The sequence below is a fragment of the Vigna umbellata genome, chromosome 7 (genome assembly GCF_029865625.1).
Source record: "Vigna umbellata cultivar VRB3 chromosome 7, Vumbellata_1.0, whole genome shotgun sequence".
In the NCBI taxonomy this organism is placed as follows: Eukaryota; Viridiplantae; Streptophyta; class Magnoliopsida; order Fabales; family Fabaceae; genus Vigna; species Vigna umbellata.
This window is the reverse complement of record NC_142171.1, coordinates 19,282,854-19,299,791: the sequence shown is the minus strand read 5'-3', so window position 1 is coordinate 19,299,791 and position 16,938 is coordinate 19,282,854. Positions and strand designations below refer to the sequence as shown.

Below are 16,938 nucleotides of genomic sequence, written 5' to 3'. Positions count from 1 at the left end.
AACTGATGGTAGTTTATTGTCATATACAATTATAATTTTGTTGCTCGTAAATTGTTACCTTAAAGTATGGATAAAAATCCTATTTCTCTCTATCGATGGAAGAAAAACAATATATATTATATAATGAGAGATTTTCAACATGGTTTTATATATTTTTATGAAAAAATGTGTTTTCGTTTTAAATAAATTATAAAATATTTTATTTTTGTAAAATATACTTTTCAATAAATTACATATAAAAGTTATATATTTTCATTTGTTACATAAGAAACATTTCATGTATTGAAATAATATTTTACATCATTACATGAATTAAATGGTTTATAATTATGAAACATAATTGGTTATAATAATTTACGAAAATAAAACACATTTAAGTCACCAAACTAATATTTACACCCTCTATTTTAAAACTTTGGATGTTTAACTTTTCTTTTCAAAACTTAGTTGCTTTACACTTTTTAAATGTGAAATTTTATATATATATATATATATATATATATATATATATATATATATATATATATATATATATATATATATATATTATGAAATAAAGTATTCTCAATGTAGCATAAATGAATTGAAGCAGAAATAAACCTATTCTGAATATTTTGAGTTAATGAAGCTAAGAAATTAGGGCATGACTTATGGCACCACTTAAGTAGAAAGATGATGTAAAAGCATCTTACATTAATTTTCTTTTAATATTGTTAGATGAGTTAATAAATTACAACTTTGTTTGTTGAAGGTTAAAAAATTATGAGAGAAATTCATCACAAGATTATTATTTTTTTATCATTTTAAGATAATATATTTTAAATGTAATACAATCTTACAAAGTTAACTTATAAAATAAAATTTATATTTATATATATTATAATTTAACTTTATTTTTAATTAATCTAAATACTTAAATATAAATAAAAGATACGTAAGTAAGGCAATAATATTCTTTATAAACAAACACTAAACTTAGATTTTCTTTATTTTATTTTTTTAGTTTTATGATTTTATCTTGATTCGGTTTTTGTTAGGCATGTGATTTGATTGAGGCTGGTTTCTTAGAAGGGTGTTGTTTTCTCAGCAGGGGTGTTGTTTTCTCCACCACCACCAATTCTCCCTGTACCTCTCCAAATCTTTCCAAATTTTTTTAATTATAAAAATATCCATGTTTACTTTAATCATATTTATTTATTTTTTTCTGAAATCCTAGATCTTTATTTCATTTTCACTCTCTCGCGTAGCCTACTCCCAACTCTCACTTTTTCAAATTCGTTTGTTCTCACCCAACTCTCACTTCCGTCATACAAAAAAGTAAAACCGTCAATTAGTAATAGGACCGCTCTAACAGATTTCTATGCGTTTAGCTCATAACAATTTTTAATTCACTCTCCATACCTGAACATAGCACCAATCAACACTCCTCCGCAGCGGACCAACCTACAAATTTGAAAGCAATTCTAATATTCAAAAGCTAAATTAAATAAAAAATTCGTATCTGTAATCCTCTCGAGCAAAACCTAAGATCGATTGAAAAAAACAAATTGAAGAAAAAGAATCACTACTAAGGTAGTGAAGGAGGCGCCAATTAAGCTGAAGAGTAAAGCTCCCCAAATCCTCGCATATTTTTCTTTATTGTTCTCCGAGTCCTCCTTCATTGCAACACAAATAACATTCGACGATTTCTATCACCACGGATTCCATGATTAAATAAACACACACCACATCCTTTGCAACACTTTTCCTATCTTCGCTTTATTTTCGCAACTCCTCAGTCGAAGTTGTTGCCAATTCGCAAACACTCTCCGGTAAGGTTTATATTTGTTAATTAATAGTAATAAAATTGCGATTAGTTATTACTATTACCGAGCCATAGGAAATTAAACATTTCTTATATTGGACCAATTTGAATAATAAACGGAATAACGATTTTCTTAAACGGATTTCAACATCCTTGAACGGATGTTGATATTCGTTTGTCCTTCAACGAATGTTGATATCCGTTTAAGGATACAACGCATATTCACATTTGTTCAATTCACATTCATTTAAATATTATTAAAGGGTAAAAAAGAGATGGAGAGGTGGAGGAAGCATTTTGTAGTGGTGCAGGGAGTAACACCCAAATTCTAAAGCTTGGTTCATTATTTAAATACATTCCATCTCTAAAACACTGTTTCCTTCCCTTTCTCTCATTTAATACTCTGTTTGGTGATCAGGAGGTGCCTAGACGATCTTGACGTCGAGAGCTACAATATATATCGATCAAATTTGTGTTTTGAACCGAAATTCGTTTTCCCTCTTCTTTCGTACATTTATGGACTATGATCATGCAATGTTTCTGTTTGCATGTGTCTAATAGTTTCTCCCTAACTCAATCTAGGTTCTAAGAGCCATTTCATATCACTGATTGGTAAATTGTAGGTTTTCATAGAAATTCCTTGCGGTGCAAGCAACTGTCAGTGTATTTCTAAAGTTGGGCAACTTCATAAAGGTAAGGGAAGCTGGATTATTATTGTTAATTTAGTGATTTAGTAAGTACATATGTTAATTCTAAGCTTCTTGTATTGATTGATAGTAAATTTAAGTTTTTGAATGAGTTTCCATGTGTGCCACTTGAATATGATTGAATGTGATGAATTGTGATATTGAGCTAAAACTAAATGATGTTTAATCTTTGTTAGTTGTGTGGAGTGTTAGAAATATGTTATGAAAGTGTTTAATCGGAAAAATTGAAGTTTATACTTGTTTTAAGTTATTTTGAGGAAGTGGGGTAGTGAAAATGAGAATTAGAGGTTAGAGGTTAGAGGTACAATTGGTCTGTGATAGCATATGGTAAGTCAAATGGGACTTGCTCGAGTCCCTAAATTGCTCAAAACTGTGAAAAAGTGGTAGAACATGATTTGGGTCATTAGGTTGAGAAATTTAGTGTTTTGAAGTAGGAATTGATCCATAATCACTATAAAATGATGGTAGAAAGGTTTAGAGATGTCTAGGCAAGTCAAATTACGTGTATAACACAAATTAGGATGATAAGAAGTTGAAAAAAATAGTTGGAATTGGTAAATGGGGTTTGAGTTGCATAATTCTGCAGAATTTCGTGTTGTAGATTATGCAGACTCGCTGAGCGAATAGATTCTCACAACGAGTGGTCATGGTGAGTGCTCTTTATCTGAGTCATTCACACAGCGGGTAGGTACATTGTGCGAATGCTTTTGGGGTTTGCTCTCTGCTTGAGTAATTCACACAGCGAGAAGGTGCGTTGTGCGAATGGTTTGAGAGGTTTTACTCTATGTCTGATGATTCGCACAACGAATTACTTCTCTTAGTGCCTGGTAGGGGTATGGAGTAATTGCCAAGTTTATTCGAATAGCGAGGGGGTGCACTCTACGAGTTCTTGGTGGGTCTGGATCACTGTCTAGACCTTCGCATAGCGAATTGGGGCGCTACGCGAGTGGTTGAGGTCTGGTACCACTGGAAGTTTATTCGCACAGCGAGTTGGTGTCACTGTGCGAGAAACATCTTGATTCACTCAGCAAGGGTGTGCGCTGAGGGACTGTGCCTAGTTATTATGAGATTGAATTTCTGAATTTGACTTGGTTGTAATTGATGTATGATATTGAACGAGTGCTATGTAATTATCAAAGTAAGGTTTATGATCCTAAATGATGTGGAAGAGAATTCCAAGGAGGAATATCTCAGTGGTTTGTGTTAAAGTTACAAGTATGAATATGAGAAGCTTAGTCTTGGAGTTCATCCTGACATTCTAATAGTCACTCATTCTCAGGTAGAGAGAGGTGAGGCATGTCGTGAGAATAGCAGGAGGTCCTAGCCTAGGGGCTTTTCCTTGGCCTAAGGTGAGTTATAACAGACTAACCTGTTGTGGTAGCTTGGGGTGGGCCAATTGTTCCACCACAACCAGTACATGATCTTCCATAGCTACATATTCATACTAATTCGTATTGTCAAGTCAATGGTCTATCAAGAATAAAGTTTAGTCGTTATGATATGTATGCATGCTTTTTAGATGAATGTTTGATTAAATGAATGTATCATTAATTGTTTTAACTTCTAGCTTACCCTTCTGTTTGTGATTGTGCTTTGTATATGTTGTGTTCTTTCTTTTGCAATGATCATCCTGTGGGTGTGAGGAGAGAGAGATGAGGTTTCCTTAGAGCAGGCGTTGGATATCGAAGATGTTGCAGAGTAGTTTCATCAGAGTAGTAGATTGTATATAGTTTTGGTATATGAGCTTTTGTGTATATAAAGTTTAAATTTCTATAGTTATTTTGGATAACTATAATGTTGAAACTTTATGATCTAGTTGGATAACGGTTATACATATCATAACTGTGATAACTCTTATATACAGTATCTATGCTATATTTTAAGATGTTACAAAAAGTATATTAAACGGATTTTAATTTTCAATTTATTTTTAAAAACTACAAAACATAATTTAAGTATAGATATATATATTTTAAAAAAAGAAAACACTATTTCTCCTTTCTCTTTATATATTTTAGTTTTATTTTTTTATTCTCCCTTTCCGCTTAAAATGAAACAAAACGGAAAATTTACGCTTGTTGCTACTTTGTTAGATACACATAGAAAAGACAACTTTCTTTCACAAAATTAATGCAAAAGCTTTAGTGAGAAAATGAACAATGAGACTGAAAATAAAGAGGGAATAGGAACATAACTTTTAAAGATGTTAATATTTGTTGTATTATTTTTTAATCATGTTTAACTACCTTTTGCCTCCTTTTTATTTCAATTTATTATTTTATTTTTAAAATTTTACATTGTCTTTTTTATATCTTTATTTTTGGGTGTATAATGATTGAATTATAAAGGCAACGATATTTTTTAATTTAAAATAAACTTAAAGGAAGGCATTGTGCAAATTAAATTATAAAGGTTGGAATTTTGTCTTACTGTGAAAGCACATTCTTGCCCACCATCCAAATACTTTGCAACCATTGGTTTAAACATGAATTAATTCACAAAATTTATCATTGACCTCATATCAAACTTTATGTTCTAATCATTCGTGCTAAAGATGATACATGTATGTTTAGATATGTAGGATTTTGCATTAGGATATACTTCCAATTTACTTTATTTTTTTGTTTTTTATATTGATTTTATGTTGTGGAAAATATTTACATTTAAAATGTTGACACGAAATGTTATAGAAATTTCTATTATTTATATTGATTTATGTTGATAGTATTTTTATTGAATATGAAGTATTCTGATAAGGAAAATGATACTTAGACAACAAATTTTGACAACATTTCGACACAGCACACGTGTCAGCATATGAGCGGTCCACGTTTTGAGGGAAAAAGCTGGTGAAATCTGAGAAAAACTGCTTCAATTGTGACGTGGCGAGGGACGGGCACGGGCAGAGTAAAAGTTGCGTTTCAAATTTGAAATTCATTTTCGAACTTCGTAGAGAGAAGCCGCGCGAACATTGGGGACGGATGCTGTGACCTAGACAGAGAGACGAGAGAGTTGGAGAAAGGGTTCACGAGCGAGAGAGAGACGGAGTGCTTGCCGGAGTGCCGCCGTTCACTGTCGAAGGCCGTGTCGGAGAGATCGAACGCCTCCAGCCCGTTCCGTTTCAGGGGCGCCGCGGGTCCGACGTCGACCGGTCGAAGCGAACACGGCATCGTGTTCCGTCCGTTCCGGCCCAGCGACTTAGGGAGGCGTTGAAGGTGTCGCTTCGTCCCAGCTGCTTCCGTCCCTGTCCCGGAGTGCCGCCGGACCTTTCTTCTAAAGATATTGCCGTCATGAAGAGGCGGATTGCAAATGTTCTTGAACTTGGGGAAACGGTATGTATGTATTTTATCATTCTTAATTTTCTGATTTTTTATTTCTTTGTTCTACTGAAGTATCATTGTAAAATACAATATTTATTTTCCAATTCACTCCAGAGTAGTTGTAGATCATCCATTTGTTTAGGCAATCATTGGATTTTTATGTGGCCAAGGAGTTGTGGAATTTCTTGCTAAGGGTAGTTCATATTCTTAAAAAATATTATCCAGTTAAAAATATTTTACTCTCAAATCTGAACGTGTAAGGAATGTGTAATTTTGACATTGTGCTTTTCAAGTTGGAACAAATAAATACAGAAAATAAGAGAACCCGAATCTGCTGTTGACTCCATAGTTGCGTATGCAAATTTACTTTTAACTTGAGTTGAGTATGGCAACCCTAAACCGTTATCAGAGAAAGCCTGTTAATTGCCATTTTTTCAAAATAAAGGATTAATGGTGTTCATAAAGATAAAAATATAAGAAACAATGTTTAAAGTTATATTTGGCTTGTATCTAACTGCAATTATTAATTTTATATCATGTTCATTTACATGTTCTCTTTATATCTTGTAAATCTTTATACTTGACTAGGCTGGAATTATATATCATATATCTACTTCGTTAAGAGTTTTTTGAGGTTCATTAGTTGGGCAGTATTAACCGATATTCTTCCAATAGGTTTTGCAAGCCTTGAGAAGGCTAAAAGGTAACAGTGACAGAAAGGAAAAAATGTCTGCTGAGACTAAGGTTGTATTTGACCAGCTAACTGAGGATGCTATGAAGCTGATGGAGAATGGTGAATACAGTTGAGTTAATCCCTCCGGGCTTTGTAGATATTATGCATTGTGTAAACATGTAATCATTTAGATAGGCTGATGAGACTCTATGTCATGCGGCTTGTTTTGATTCACTGTTTCTTTAGTTGCTATGCCTACATTATGCTTAACTTTGGCTCCTTGACCTTTTTCGCAGATGTTTATCATGAAAAGCGAGAGGTTTTTGATCGTGAAGCGGGTTAGTGTTATACACTATGCTTTATTCTACTTATATTATGTTTTGTTGTTTCATTATGTTTACATTGTTAACAACATGATGTAATATGCTGTTTGATTTTATAATTTATTTGATTTAACTACTTGGTTTTACTATTATAATACTGTTCAACTTATGTTGTTATTATGGTCATGATGCAAGATAGAACTTATTGTTCTATTATCAATATCATACATGGTGTTTGTTCATTCTTAGTGTTTGGAGAAACTATCTTTGGGCCTCCATATTAGTTAAGTGTTGGATTTTGGGGCAGGTTATTAATTGTCAATTTTTCCTTGGCTCTTCTTTCTTCTTTCTATGATGTTGTCGATATTTAGGTTTATGAGAAGGAGTGAAGGGTGCCTGTTTCGTGGTATTAACTGCTTAATGCTTATGCCTTCTACATTCTCCCCTTTTCAGAAGGATATGAGAAGTTAGCCCGGGCAAAAGAAGGCCCATCAAATCAACATTTGGCTAGTGGAGAAGCCTCTAGCACTGGTGAAGGTGATTATGATATGTTTGCTGACGAGGATGATAACAGTAAGCCATCTATAGATGAAAATAATACAGTTAGTCAATCTTCATCGGACGTCATATTGTGTGGAGGAATGAAGTGTTGCAACATTTAGGGTTGTTACAAAATGGATAGTACGAATGTCATTTATGGATTTCTTATCACTCTTTGAAATTGTGATGATTAGGTTTGAATGTACATATTTTTTGTTACAAATCATCAAAGAAATGTTCAATAAATGACATAATCAATGGTTGAAGATCATTTGCATGTCCAATAAGTGTTAAAAAAAATTCATTAAAAAATCAATGTCATTTTGAAAGTTGGGATTTTCTCGATTTCTGGAAAACCTGCGAAATCTGCAGAATTCTGCAGATTCGCGCGTTCGTTCAAAATTTTGGAGTGAAAATGGGACGTTCGTCCCATTCGCTAAGAGCGTTCGGTCTTTTGAGAAATAGTAATATTAGACGTTCGGTTTCGTGTGTGTTAGCGCTCGTCCAAACAGTACTCCACCTCAGCCTTTTAAACGTTCGGTTTTGATGTAAGAGAAATGGTGGGCGTTCGGTTTCTCAATATTGACTGTATGTGCGTTCGTCCCAAACACTGTTTACCTATTGAGTTTCGTTATCTATGTACGTTCGTTCCAGACGGTGCTTATATATCTTGTTTCGATTGTAATCGTCTATGAACGTACGGCTTTTGACTGCATGTGCGTTCGTCCTTAAAGTGTAGCGTTCGTCCTTTCCTATGAGTGTAGCGTTCGTCCTTTCCTATGAGTGTAACGTTCCTCCTTTCCTATGAGTGTAGCGTTCGTCCTTTCCTATGAGTGTAGCGTTCGTCCTTCCAAATGGTATAACGTTCGGCATTATTAGCGAGTTATGACGTTCGTCAGAGAAGTGTTTCGGCCTGTTGTTGAGCGTTCGTCCGTAGCGTTCGTCCCGTAGCGATCGTCCAGAGAAGTGTTCGGCCTGGTGTTGAGCGTTCGTCCAGTAGCGTTCGTCCATATCAATTTTGTGACGTTCGGTCAAATTGTGTTCCTCCTGGCGTTCGGAAATGACGTACGCCAAAATAGTGTTCGGCTCGGAAAGTGACGTTCGTCCAGATAGCGCTCGCCCAGATAGCGTTCGTCCAGTAGTATGCGTCCAAAGCATTTTGGGACGTTCGGCCAAATAGAGTTCGGCTCGTAAATGGCGTTTGTTCTGTTGTAACGTTCGTTCCTTAAAGTGCCCAGTGAATAGTAGTCGTCCAAATAGTATTCTACAAACTATGTTGTCTAAGTTTATTTTTGACTGTTGCTGTGACCGTTCGTCCTCAACTGTGAGCCGTTAGGACGTTAGGAGCGCATCATTTGGCTGTCAGCATCGAGAAGAGAACGCCCATCCAACAGCAAGCCAGGACGCTCGTCCAGCGCGCAGCGCAGAGGACGCTCGGCCAGCACTCAGAGAAGGCTCGTCCAGCGCGGAGAGGACGCTCGTCCAGAATGTGGACGCTCGTCCAGAAAGTGGACGCTCGTCCAGAGAGCGGAGATCGCTCGCCCAGCTAGCGGAGAACGCTCGCCCAGACGCTTGTCGCCCAGAGGGGACGCTCGTCCAGCGCGCAGAGGAGGCTGCGCAGAGGACGCTCGTCCAGCAAGTGGACGCTCGTCCAGCAAGTGGACGCTCGTCCAGCAAGGGGACGCTCGTCCAGTAATTGGACGCTCGTCCAGAGAGCGGAGATCGCTCGCCCAGCTAGCGGAGAACGCTCGCACAGACGTTTGGCGCCCAGAGGGGACGCTCGTCCAGCGCGCAGAGGACGCTCGTCCAGCGCGCACAGGAGGCTCGTCCAGCAAGTGGACGCTCGTCCAGCAAGTGGACGCTCGTCCAGTAACTGGACGCTCGTCCAGTAATTGGACGCTCGTCCAGAGAGCGGAGATCGCTCGCCCAGCTAGCGGACAACGCTGACTGAGGACGCTCGTCAAGACGCTTGTCGCCCAGAAGGGACGCTCGTCCAGCGCGCACAGAGGAGGCTCGAACGGTAGATGTAAGTATAAATGAAGGAGCCATTCGATCTCTAACAGACCGAACGGTATGAAGATGAAGAACGAACGGTCGATAAACAACAAGCATGAACACAGAGACAAGCCGAACGTCACAGAGGAAGTAAAAATCAGATGAAAGATGGACGAACGACTCTAACAGTGACGTTAAAGACCGAACGGTTTGACAGGCAGAAACAGTAAACGTGCAGAATTCAAAACCAGCAGAAACGCAATTGCAGGAACAGTAAACTCGCACAATAAAGCTATCAGTACAAACAAACGTAAAAATTAAATTTCAAACAATCAACAACAGTATAAATTAAATGGCAGACACACAACAACACAGATCAGATTTCAGAAGAAATTTAATCGCATCAGTATAATAAAATTGACAATTCAGTAACAGGAAATTAAATGACATTGTTCATTCAAATTAAAATTCATTACAATACACAAAGCCAAATTCTCAAGTCTCGTTCTGGTGCTGCCTCGTGCGTTTCCAGCCAGGTTGCCATGCTGTTGTCTCCCATTAGCAACCTTTAATGAATTTCTTCCATCACTCTTTTGCTTCTCTGTCAGATAAAGCCATGTGGGGCCCTCCATTTTGTTTACACTTCTGCATGTTCTGCACACCATCGCTGCCCATGCTGGAATAAACAAGGTCTGTGTCAGCTTTCCACTTCTCTCCCATCTCAACATGTGCATCCAATTCGGCTGGACTTGAAGACGGTGTGTGTTGTCGTTGCTGCTGTTTGATGCAGCTGGACGTGAATGCTTCCAACGTTGCAGCTCCCAAGCTTCTCATGGGCGTGCTGCTGGAACTGCTAGACGGATGGGGTGTGAATGAACAGAAAACGGAAACTTAATACATAGTATTCATATTCAAGCACAATGAATTTAATTTAAACTCTCTTTAAGAAATGCCAGATATTTGAACTAGACAGGAGGTGACCAACATGACAGTAATCCCCAAATCAAAATAACACAGAATTCAATGTATAATAACACTACACCAACACAAAAACTGAAATAAGTGGGTACCTGGGTGCCAGTTTTTGCACACCAAGGCCAACTACGTCCATCACTCTCATTTTGGTGTGGCTTGTTTGTTTTCCCTCATTTCAGCTACTTCTAAGTAATTTGGGAACAATTCTTAACATTTTATTAACAACAGAACAATGTAAGATTAAGCAAAGAAGTTGTATAAAAATTGGGAACAGAACAACATCCACTTGGGAGACGTTTCATACATAAGCAAATCAAATCCAGATACAACATCATCCATGTATTCAACATTCATTGCACTGACAAATCAAAAAAGAAACCAACCTTGAGTGAAGACCACGCGTGGCGGTTGGAACAGAGCCGATTGCCTAAGGTGTGGGTGGGACTGACAACCCGGAAAACCCCTCTTTTTGGTCCTCCGAACATCCCAAACTCCGGCGAATCTCCCGCGGCACTCCGGCGGCACTCCGGGACAGGGACGGAACCACCTGGGACGAAGCGACACCTTCAACGCCTCCCTAAGTCGCTGGGCCGGAACGGACCAAACACGATCCCGTCTTCGCGTCGAGCGGTCGACGTCGGAGCTGCGGCGCCGTCAAACGGAACGGGCTGGAGGGTTTCGATCTCTCCGACACGGCCTTCGACCTTCAACGGCGCACTCCGGCAACCAGTCCGTCGTTCTCTCTCTCGAACTCCCTTACTCCAACTCTCTCGGGCTCTCTCTAGGTTAGACTCTCTCTCAACCTTCACTTCTCTCTAAAATTGTTCAAAAATGAAATTCAAATTTCAAACGCCAAACAAAAACCCCTACCGCTCCCTTTTCATTTCAATTTTTGAAACGCGCAACCCAGACTGCCCGTGCCCGTCCTCGCCACGTCAGCGTTGAAGCAGATTTCTATCAGACTTTCTCAGACGCAGCAGCTTTTTCCTGCAAAAACCTCAACCACTCAAACGCTGACACGTGTCCTGTGTCGAAATGTTGTCAAAAAACGTTGTTCGAGTATCATTTTCCGTGTCTTAATTATGTGGACTCAATGATATATATTCTCAATTTAATCCATTACCTCTTATAAATTCCGTGTGTCAGTATAGCATGTGACAGACAGGAACAGGAACATACACAATTGAAGAAGGAAGTAATATGTGTTTTTGGAGAATAGTTTGGTTAATTATTATTTTTTTTTATGTTACCTATCAAAGCAAGTTGTTTAATGTTTATATAGAGTGATGATAGAATCTATTTTACTCTTCTTTTAGATTAATTATTTTTAATTGATGCTTTTTAAAAAGATAATTATTAAGCCAAGGATAATTCATCATAATATATTATAGAAATTCAAGAAATAGATCAATAATACATGAAAGAAATAAGCCTTTAGCTTATTTGCAAGGGCACCTTATTAACTAGTAAAGCTTTGATATAATCCTTCATTATTCCTCCTAAATGTGTATAATTATCTTGTTCTTTGTAAAGGACGTCCATTATTCGTGCAAGGTTGAGAACACGCATGAGAAACTTCATTGGTACTTGAGTAGGATTAAGGCATTCCTCATTAATATCCTTCCAACCACTCTCCACCAACTTATGCAGTTCTTTAATCGCATTTTTCCTTGAAGTATTATATTGCTTCATGTAGCAATCTACGCTTGACACAACGTGCCCTCTTTCATGCTCAAACTACATACATATCAAATAACAAATTTAACCTAAATCCCAATAACTAAATATAAAAGAAATTTGACTTAAAACATGATTTTTATTGTTGACAATCGTCTAAATTTTTTAGTCTCGAATAATTTTTCTTCGCTTTCCGTTCCTAATAATGGCTTTTCTCCTAATATTCTTATCTAAACCACTCTGGTTCATTATTTAAAATGCTATATGAACTTTTTTCAAAGACCAAAATTGAAATAAAATAAATTATTAGAATCAAAGAATGTAAACAAAATCTGATAACTAATCTGGGTCCAATACATATTTAATAAAAAACACTATTTAATCTTGTTCTCCTACCTTTCTACAATTATAGGTTTTCCATCTTTGTGTGTTTAAAAACGAAATGTGTTTGCGTTCCATATATAAAGCTAGCAGCATTGAGCATAAGAATGAGAACAATCTTATTACATCTTTAGACAAACTTGTTATGATTAGGGGTGGTTTTCAATAAAAATGTTTAACTTTCTCTATTCCAATTTTTAGTGAATGCACGTGTTGAAAAGAATAAGGGTAGTCTAAGATATACCTCACTTCCAACAATGTCATCCATGAGCCTACAAATAATTGAAGCAGCTTCAATAATTTTTGGGTGACTCGTTGCCCATATGAGGACCTCCTCTGTCGTGTCTTCCATGCCCAAGAAAGATACAGTTGTCAACATAGCATAACCACATGAGATAGTTGCAATCTCCATGTACTCCTCTACAGTTGGTGTGTGGTTGGAATTAAACCACCTTGCCTCAATAAGGTATGCCTGGACTAGTCTTTTCATCTGTCATTAAAAATACATTATATATGACCACATTGTTTGGTTCTTTTTGTTTGTTACAAGAATCTCTTTTGCTATATTGGGTATCATATAGTATTAGGTTACCCAATAAGGATATCTGTGTGCTCTACATGGATAAAAGATAAGGTTTAAGTTTTATACAAGTTTATTTAGTTAAAGAGTTCGTCCGTAAACCATTATAAAAAATCTTATAAACTCAACATATCCACCTACTCAAATACATATAAATATTTTTTTTCTTAGTACAAATACTAGTATATACTAAAATTGTTATTATGCATAAAAATCGTATTATGACTTGACTTACAGGAAAAAAAAAATGAATTATTGAAACATAAAATCCATTCATTTTAGGAACTTCATTAAGATAAATTTTCAAATAAATAATTTATTATGTTATATTATATGCTTATTTATACGGAATGTGTATCTTACATACGATGATAAAAGAAAAAAGTAATTACCAATGGACCTATTTGGCCAAAATCCAATAACCTTTTAAAGACTTATAAAGACTTTTAAACAAGTTCATACGTCGTATAATACATTCATATCACAGACCTTTAAAATTTATGCAATAAATCATACTTAGTTTAAAGGTCACTGACTGTTAAATTATTGGTCTAAAGAGCAAACGAAAATTAACATTTGCATTAAAGACTTTATCATAAGACGTGATATCAATTTTTAATGGAAAAAAAAATTAATGGATTTGTTGAAATTAACAAAAAAAGTGCATTGTCTAATTTTCAAAACATGATATTAGAATTGGAATCTTTGGGAGGAAATATACTATAAAAATTTAGTAGAAATGAATAAAAGTAAGTAAATTTATATAAAAGATTATGACACCATATTTAACAATAAAATCTTTAAAATAATTGGTAAAGGGTCTTATATATAACTTTTTTATTCTTTTCTACTTAATATGAAATTTCAAACTACATTTTATTTTACTATTATATATGGACCTAATTGTAGATAACGAAAGGCTATTTTTTAATTTTTAATTCTCTTAACCATTTAAATCTACTAATTAGAATATTATGATATATATATATATATATATATATATATATATATATATATATAAGGTATCTAATATGCAATTTTACTTAATTTTGATATTTCCAATTAAAAGAAAAACTTCTAAAAGTAACGACGATAAATAAATAAATAAATAAATAAAAAGTTAATCGTACTTCTTTTTGTGCATACTTGACGAAGTTTTCTTTTCCCCGCTTTCTCAACTGCTGCTCTGTTTCTTCAAAAATATCCAAAAGTTCCTTGTAACATAATCTCATATATTCTGGGAGATCAACTAATGAGGAGATATCCCACCTGCTAATCATTGGAAAGTTTACTTTATATTTATTTAAATAAGATAAAAAAGATGCTAAATTGAAGAATATAAGATTAAAAAGACCTTTCTATTGCATCGGTAAATATCTCCAGTTCATCAATGGTTCCATAGGCATCATACACGTCATCAATGATGGATGATATGGCTAGTACTTTTCTCAGTATTCTTCTAGCAAGGCAATACTGCGGCTCATAATAGACTCCAACAATCCAAAAGCAACCTTCTACAATCCTATCTCGTACAAACGGAAAATTGGTCGAGACATTCAAATCCTTAACCCACCACCTGAACAAGAAAATCCCAAATTAATTTCTACAAGATATTATTTATTTACTTTTCATTTAATAATAAAATGTAACTTTTGGAGGAAAAAATTACTTGGTCCCATTGGTGACTTCTTTTTGATGAAGCTTCTGCAACATATTAAAGTCTAGTTTTGCAAAGGTTAACAAACATTGATTATGTGAGGGATCTTGTTGGTAGAAAGATATATAAGATCTTACCTCCAACCTAGGCATTCCCTTGCGAAGTGCTTGTCCTATGCTATGGTGCACTAACCCAGAAAGAAAAGGGCTTAATTTGGTAGTTAATGACTTGGTTAACTCAATGAGAGTGAAACTGTATGCCTCTTCCAGTATCTCTTCTCCATGGAATCTTAATTGGGATGCTTCATACAAGCTCAGCATTCCTTCTACGTCATTCACAATGCTTTCCTTAAACTTTCCTGCTTTGTCCTTGAATTGCCAAAATACATCTGTCTTCCAAGTAAACAACTTGTTAAATTTCAAGATATATGTGTATTTAAATATATTCTTCATGCTATACAACAGGAAAATCTATTCCGAAACCGTTTAGGGTCTTTTTGAATAAACGTTTTATACGAATTTATAAAAAAGGAAAAAAGTATGCTTCGTATATCTTTTCATTTTTTATAGTTTTCAAATCATGTACATGTTTATTTTCCTTTTTATACAAAATGGTTAGGACATATTTTTTCTTAAACTTCACTAGCTATATGACAGCTCTAGACCAAAACGAGGTGACAGTGAGGTAATGAAAAGAGTGAACACAAATGAGGATAGAAGATAAACATGGTGAGTTACGACAAATATTAGATTGTTAAAGTGTAAATTTGGTGTAATAGTGGCAAAGTCATATACCCGACGAAATACGATATCCTTGCTGTCTAAGCAACCGGAAGAGTAAAGCGAGATGATGAAGATCATCATTGTAACTTATTATATTGTTCTCCTTTGTTGAAATCTCATAAATTTGATGCAATGCCTCATCAATTTCATGTTCAAAATGATAAGAAACACCCAAACGTTGGACTGAGTTGATGATGTTTAATTTAAAGAGGATATCCTTAAAAACAGGAGAGACAATAATCTTCCTCACATATTCTTTTAATTTTGTAACTTGTTGGATGTCGCTGTCATCTTCCTGCGTGTGGTTATGAAAACTCCAGCGTGAGAAAATTGTGTTGATTTTGGAAAAAGTGAAATACATAAAGTAAATAATCATAAAGATTAGACATGAATTGTTGTGTGCACTTACATGAAAAGTAGAATCATAGGAAAGGAAATAATCCCCCCAAATGGAAGGATGAAAAGCTGCAATTTGTCGAGTGAAGTTTGAGTTGTTGGGTTTGGCATCGTGGGGGAAAACAGGAAGTGATGATGATGGTACCATAGACATGCTTCGTTTTCTATTATATTAAATTGAAGATGATTTTTGCTTTGAACACTCAAGAACCCAAACTCAATTAATTTATAGGAATACAAGAGAGGTATCCGTGTCACTAACCACTATTATGTAGGCCCGAAGATAATATGAACATATTCTTGAGGTCGAATAAAACATACACTATTAAATTCATTGTGGTTATATCCAAAAGTAATCTTTTGAATTTCGGAACCGTAAATCTCTTCAATTTATTTTTTAATTAATCTTTATTTGATACTTTTATATTTAAGAAACTCGAACATTTTATTAATAGAAGAATTAAACAAAATAAAATAAATAAATCATAAAACAAAAAAATAATCAAACATTTTTTTATTTGTTTTAAAATGACTTTCATTATTATTCTTTTATATCAAAACTCTTTTTATTTGTAAGATACTACTTTAATCTCAATTATTTCGGCTTTAATCATCTGAAAATACTTTTTTCTCCAATTTATCGCTTTATTCATTTTAATCAAAATAAGAGTATGATTATTTCAATAAAACTGTTTCATAAAGTGGTATGTTTTTCTACATTTTAATACAGATATACATTATACGGCAAGTTTATATGAAAAAAAAAAACAAAAAATACTGTTCTTGTGTGACAAATGAAATAAGATTTTCCAACTGTTATGTGTCATTTTTAAAATTCTTTAAGTTCACTTCAATTTTATTTTTAAGAGTTATATTTTTCACTTTTAACCAAATTAATTTTTTCAATCCCAATATTTCTATTTTTATATACTTTGTGACCTATGTATATTAATGTTTTCCCTTTTACTTGTTTCCTTTCAAATATTATTTTGGTTATTTATTTTAGTCATTTTATTCATTAACAAAATTAGAATACGATATTTTATTTAAATAAATGAAAAATGTCTTTTTTTATAATAATATGTAAAGTGATTTTTTCTCTTTGATTAACAAACTTTATATTTATAT

General features: G+C 34.8%; 2 protein-coding genes across 11 annotated transcripts; one reads left to right on the top strand and one right to left on the bottom strand.

The window, feature by feature from the left end:
- Positions 1 to 5,504: 5,504 nt before the first annotated feature.
- Positions 5,505 to 7,644, top strand: LOC148195324 (uncharacterized; the record flags this gene model as incomplete). The annotated part of the gene is made up of 4 exons (XM_088095159.1): positions 5,505 to 5,843; positions 6,507 to 6,633; positions 6,801 to 6,842; positions 7,281 to 7,644. Coding segments are annotated over 4 exons (717 nt in total), but the record flags the coding sequence as incomplete, so codon positions are not given.
- A 2,099-nt stretch (positions 7,645 to 9,743) lies between these two features.
- Positions 9,744 to 15,994, bottom strand: LOC148195323 (putative terpene synthase 2). Of its 10 annotated transcripts, none has more exons than XR_015780983.1 (9): positions 15,824 to 15,994; positions 15,427 to 15,709; positions 14,645 to 15,020; positions 14,330 to 14,551; positions 14,106 to 14,247; positions 12,640 to 12,885; positions 10,721 to 11,324; positions 10,433 to 10,543; positions 9,744 to 10,212 (listed from the first exon to the last, which is right to left on the bottom strand). XR_015780983.1 is itself a non-coding variant. In XM_088094942.1 (8 exons), the coding sequence occupies exons 1-8, from the start codon at positions 15,962 to 15,964 to the stop codon at positions 11,772 to 11,774; spliced, it is 1,623 nt and encodes a 540-aa protein (XP_087951068.1). In that variant the 5' UTR covers positions 15,965 to 15,994; the 3' UTR covers positions 11,706 to 11,771. The 10 variants fall into 10 exon arrangements, 3 of the variants coding, with proteins under 3 accessions (XP_087951068.1, XP_087951065.1, XP_087951066.1); XR_015780982.1 differs by having other exon boundaries at positions 9,744 to 10,215; positions 10,433 to 10,522; XR_015780980.1 differs by having other exon boundaries at positions 10,433 to 10,522.
- Positions 15,995 to 16,938: the final 944 nt, after the last annotated feature.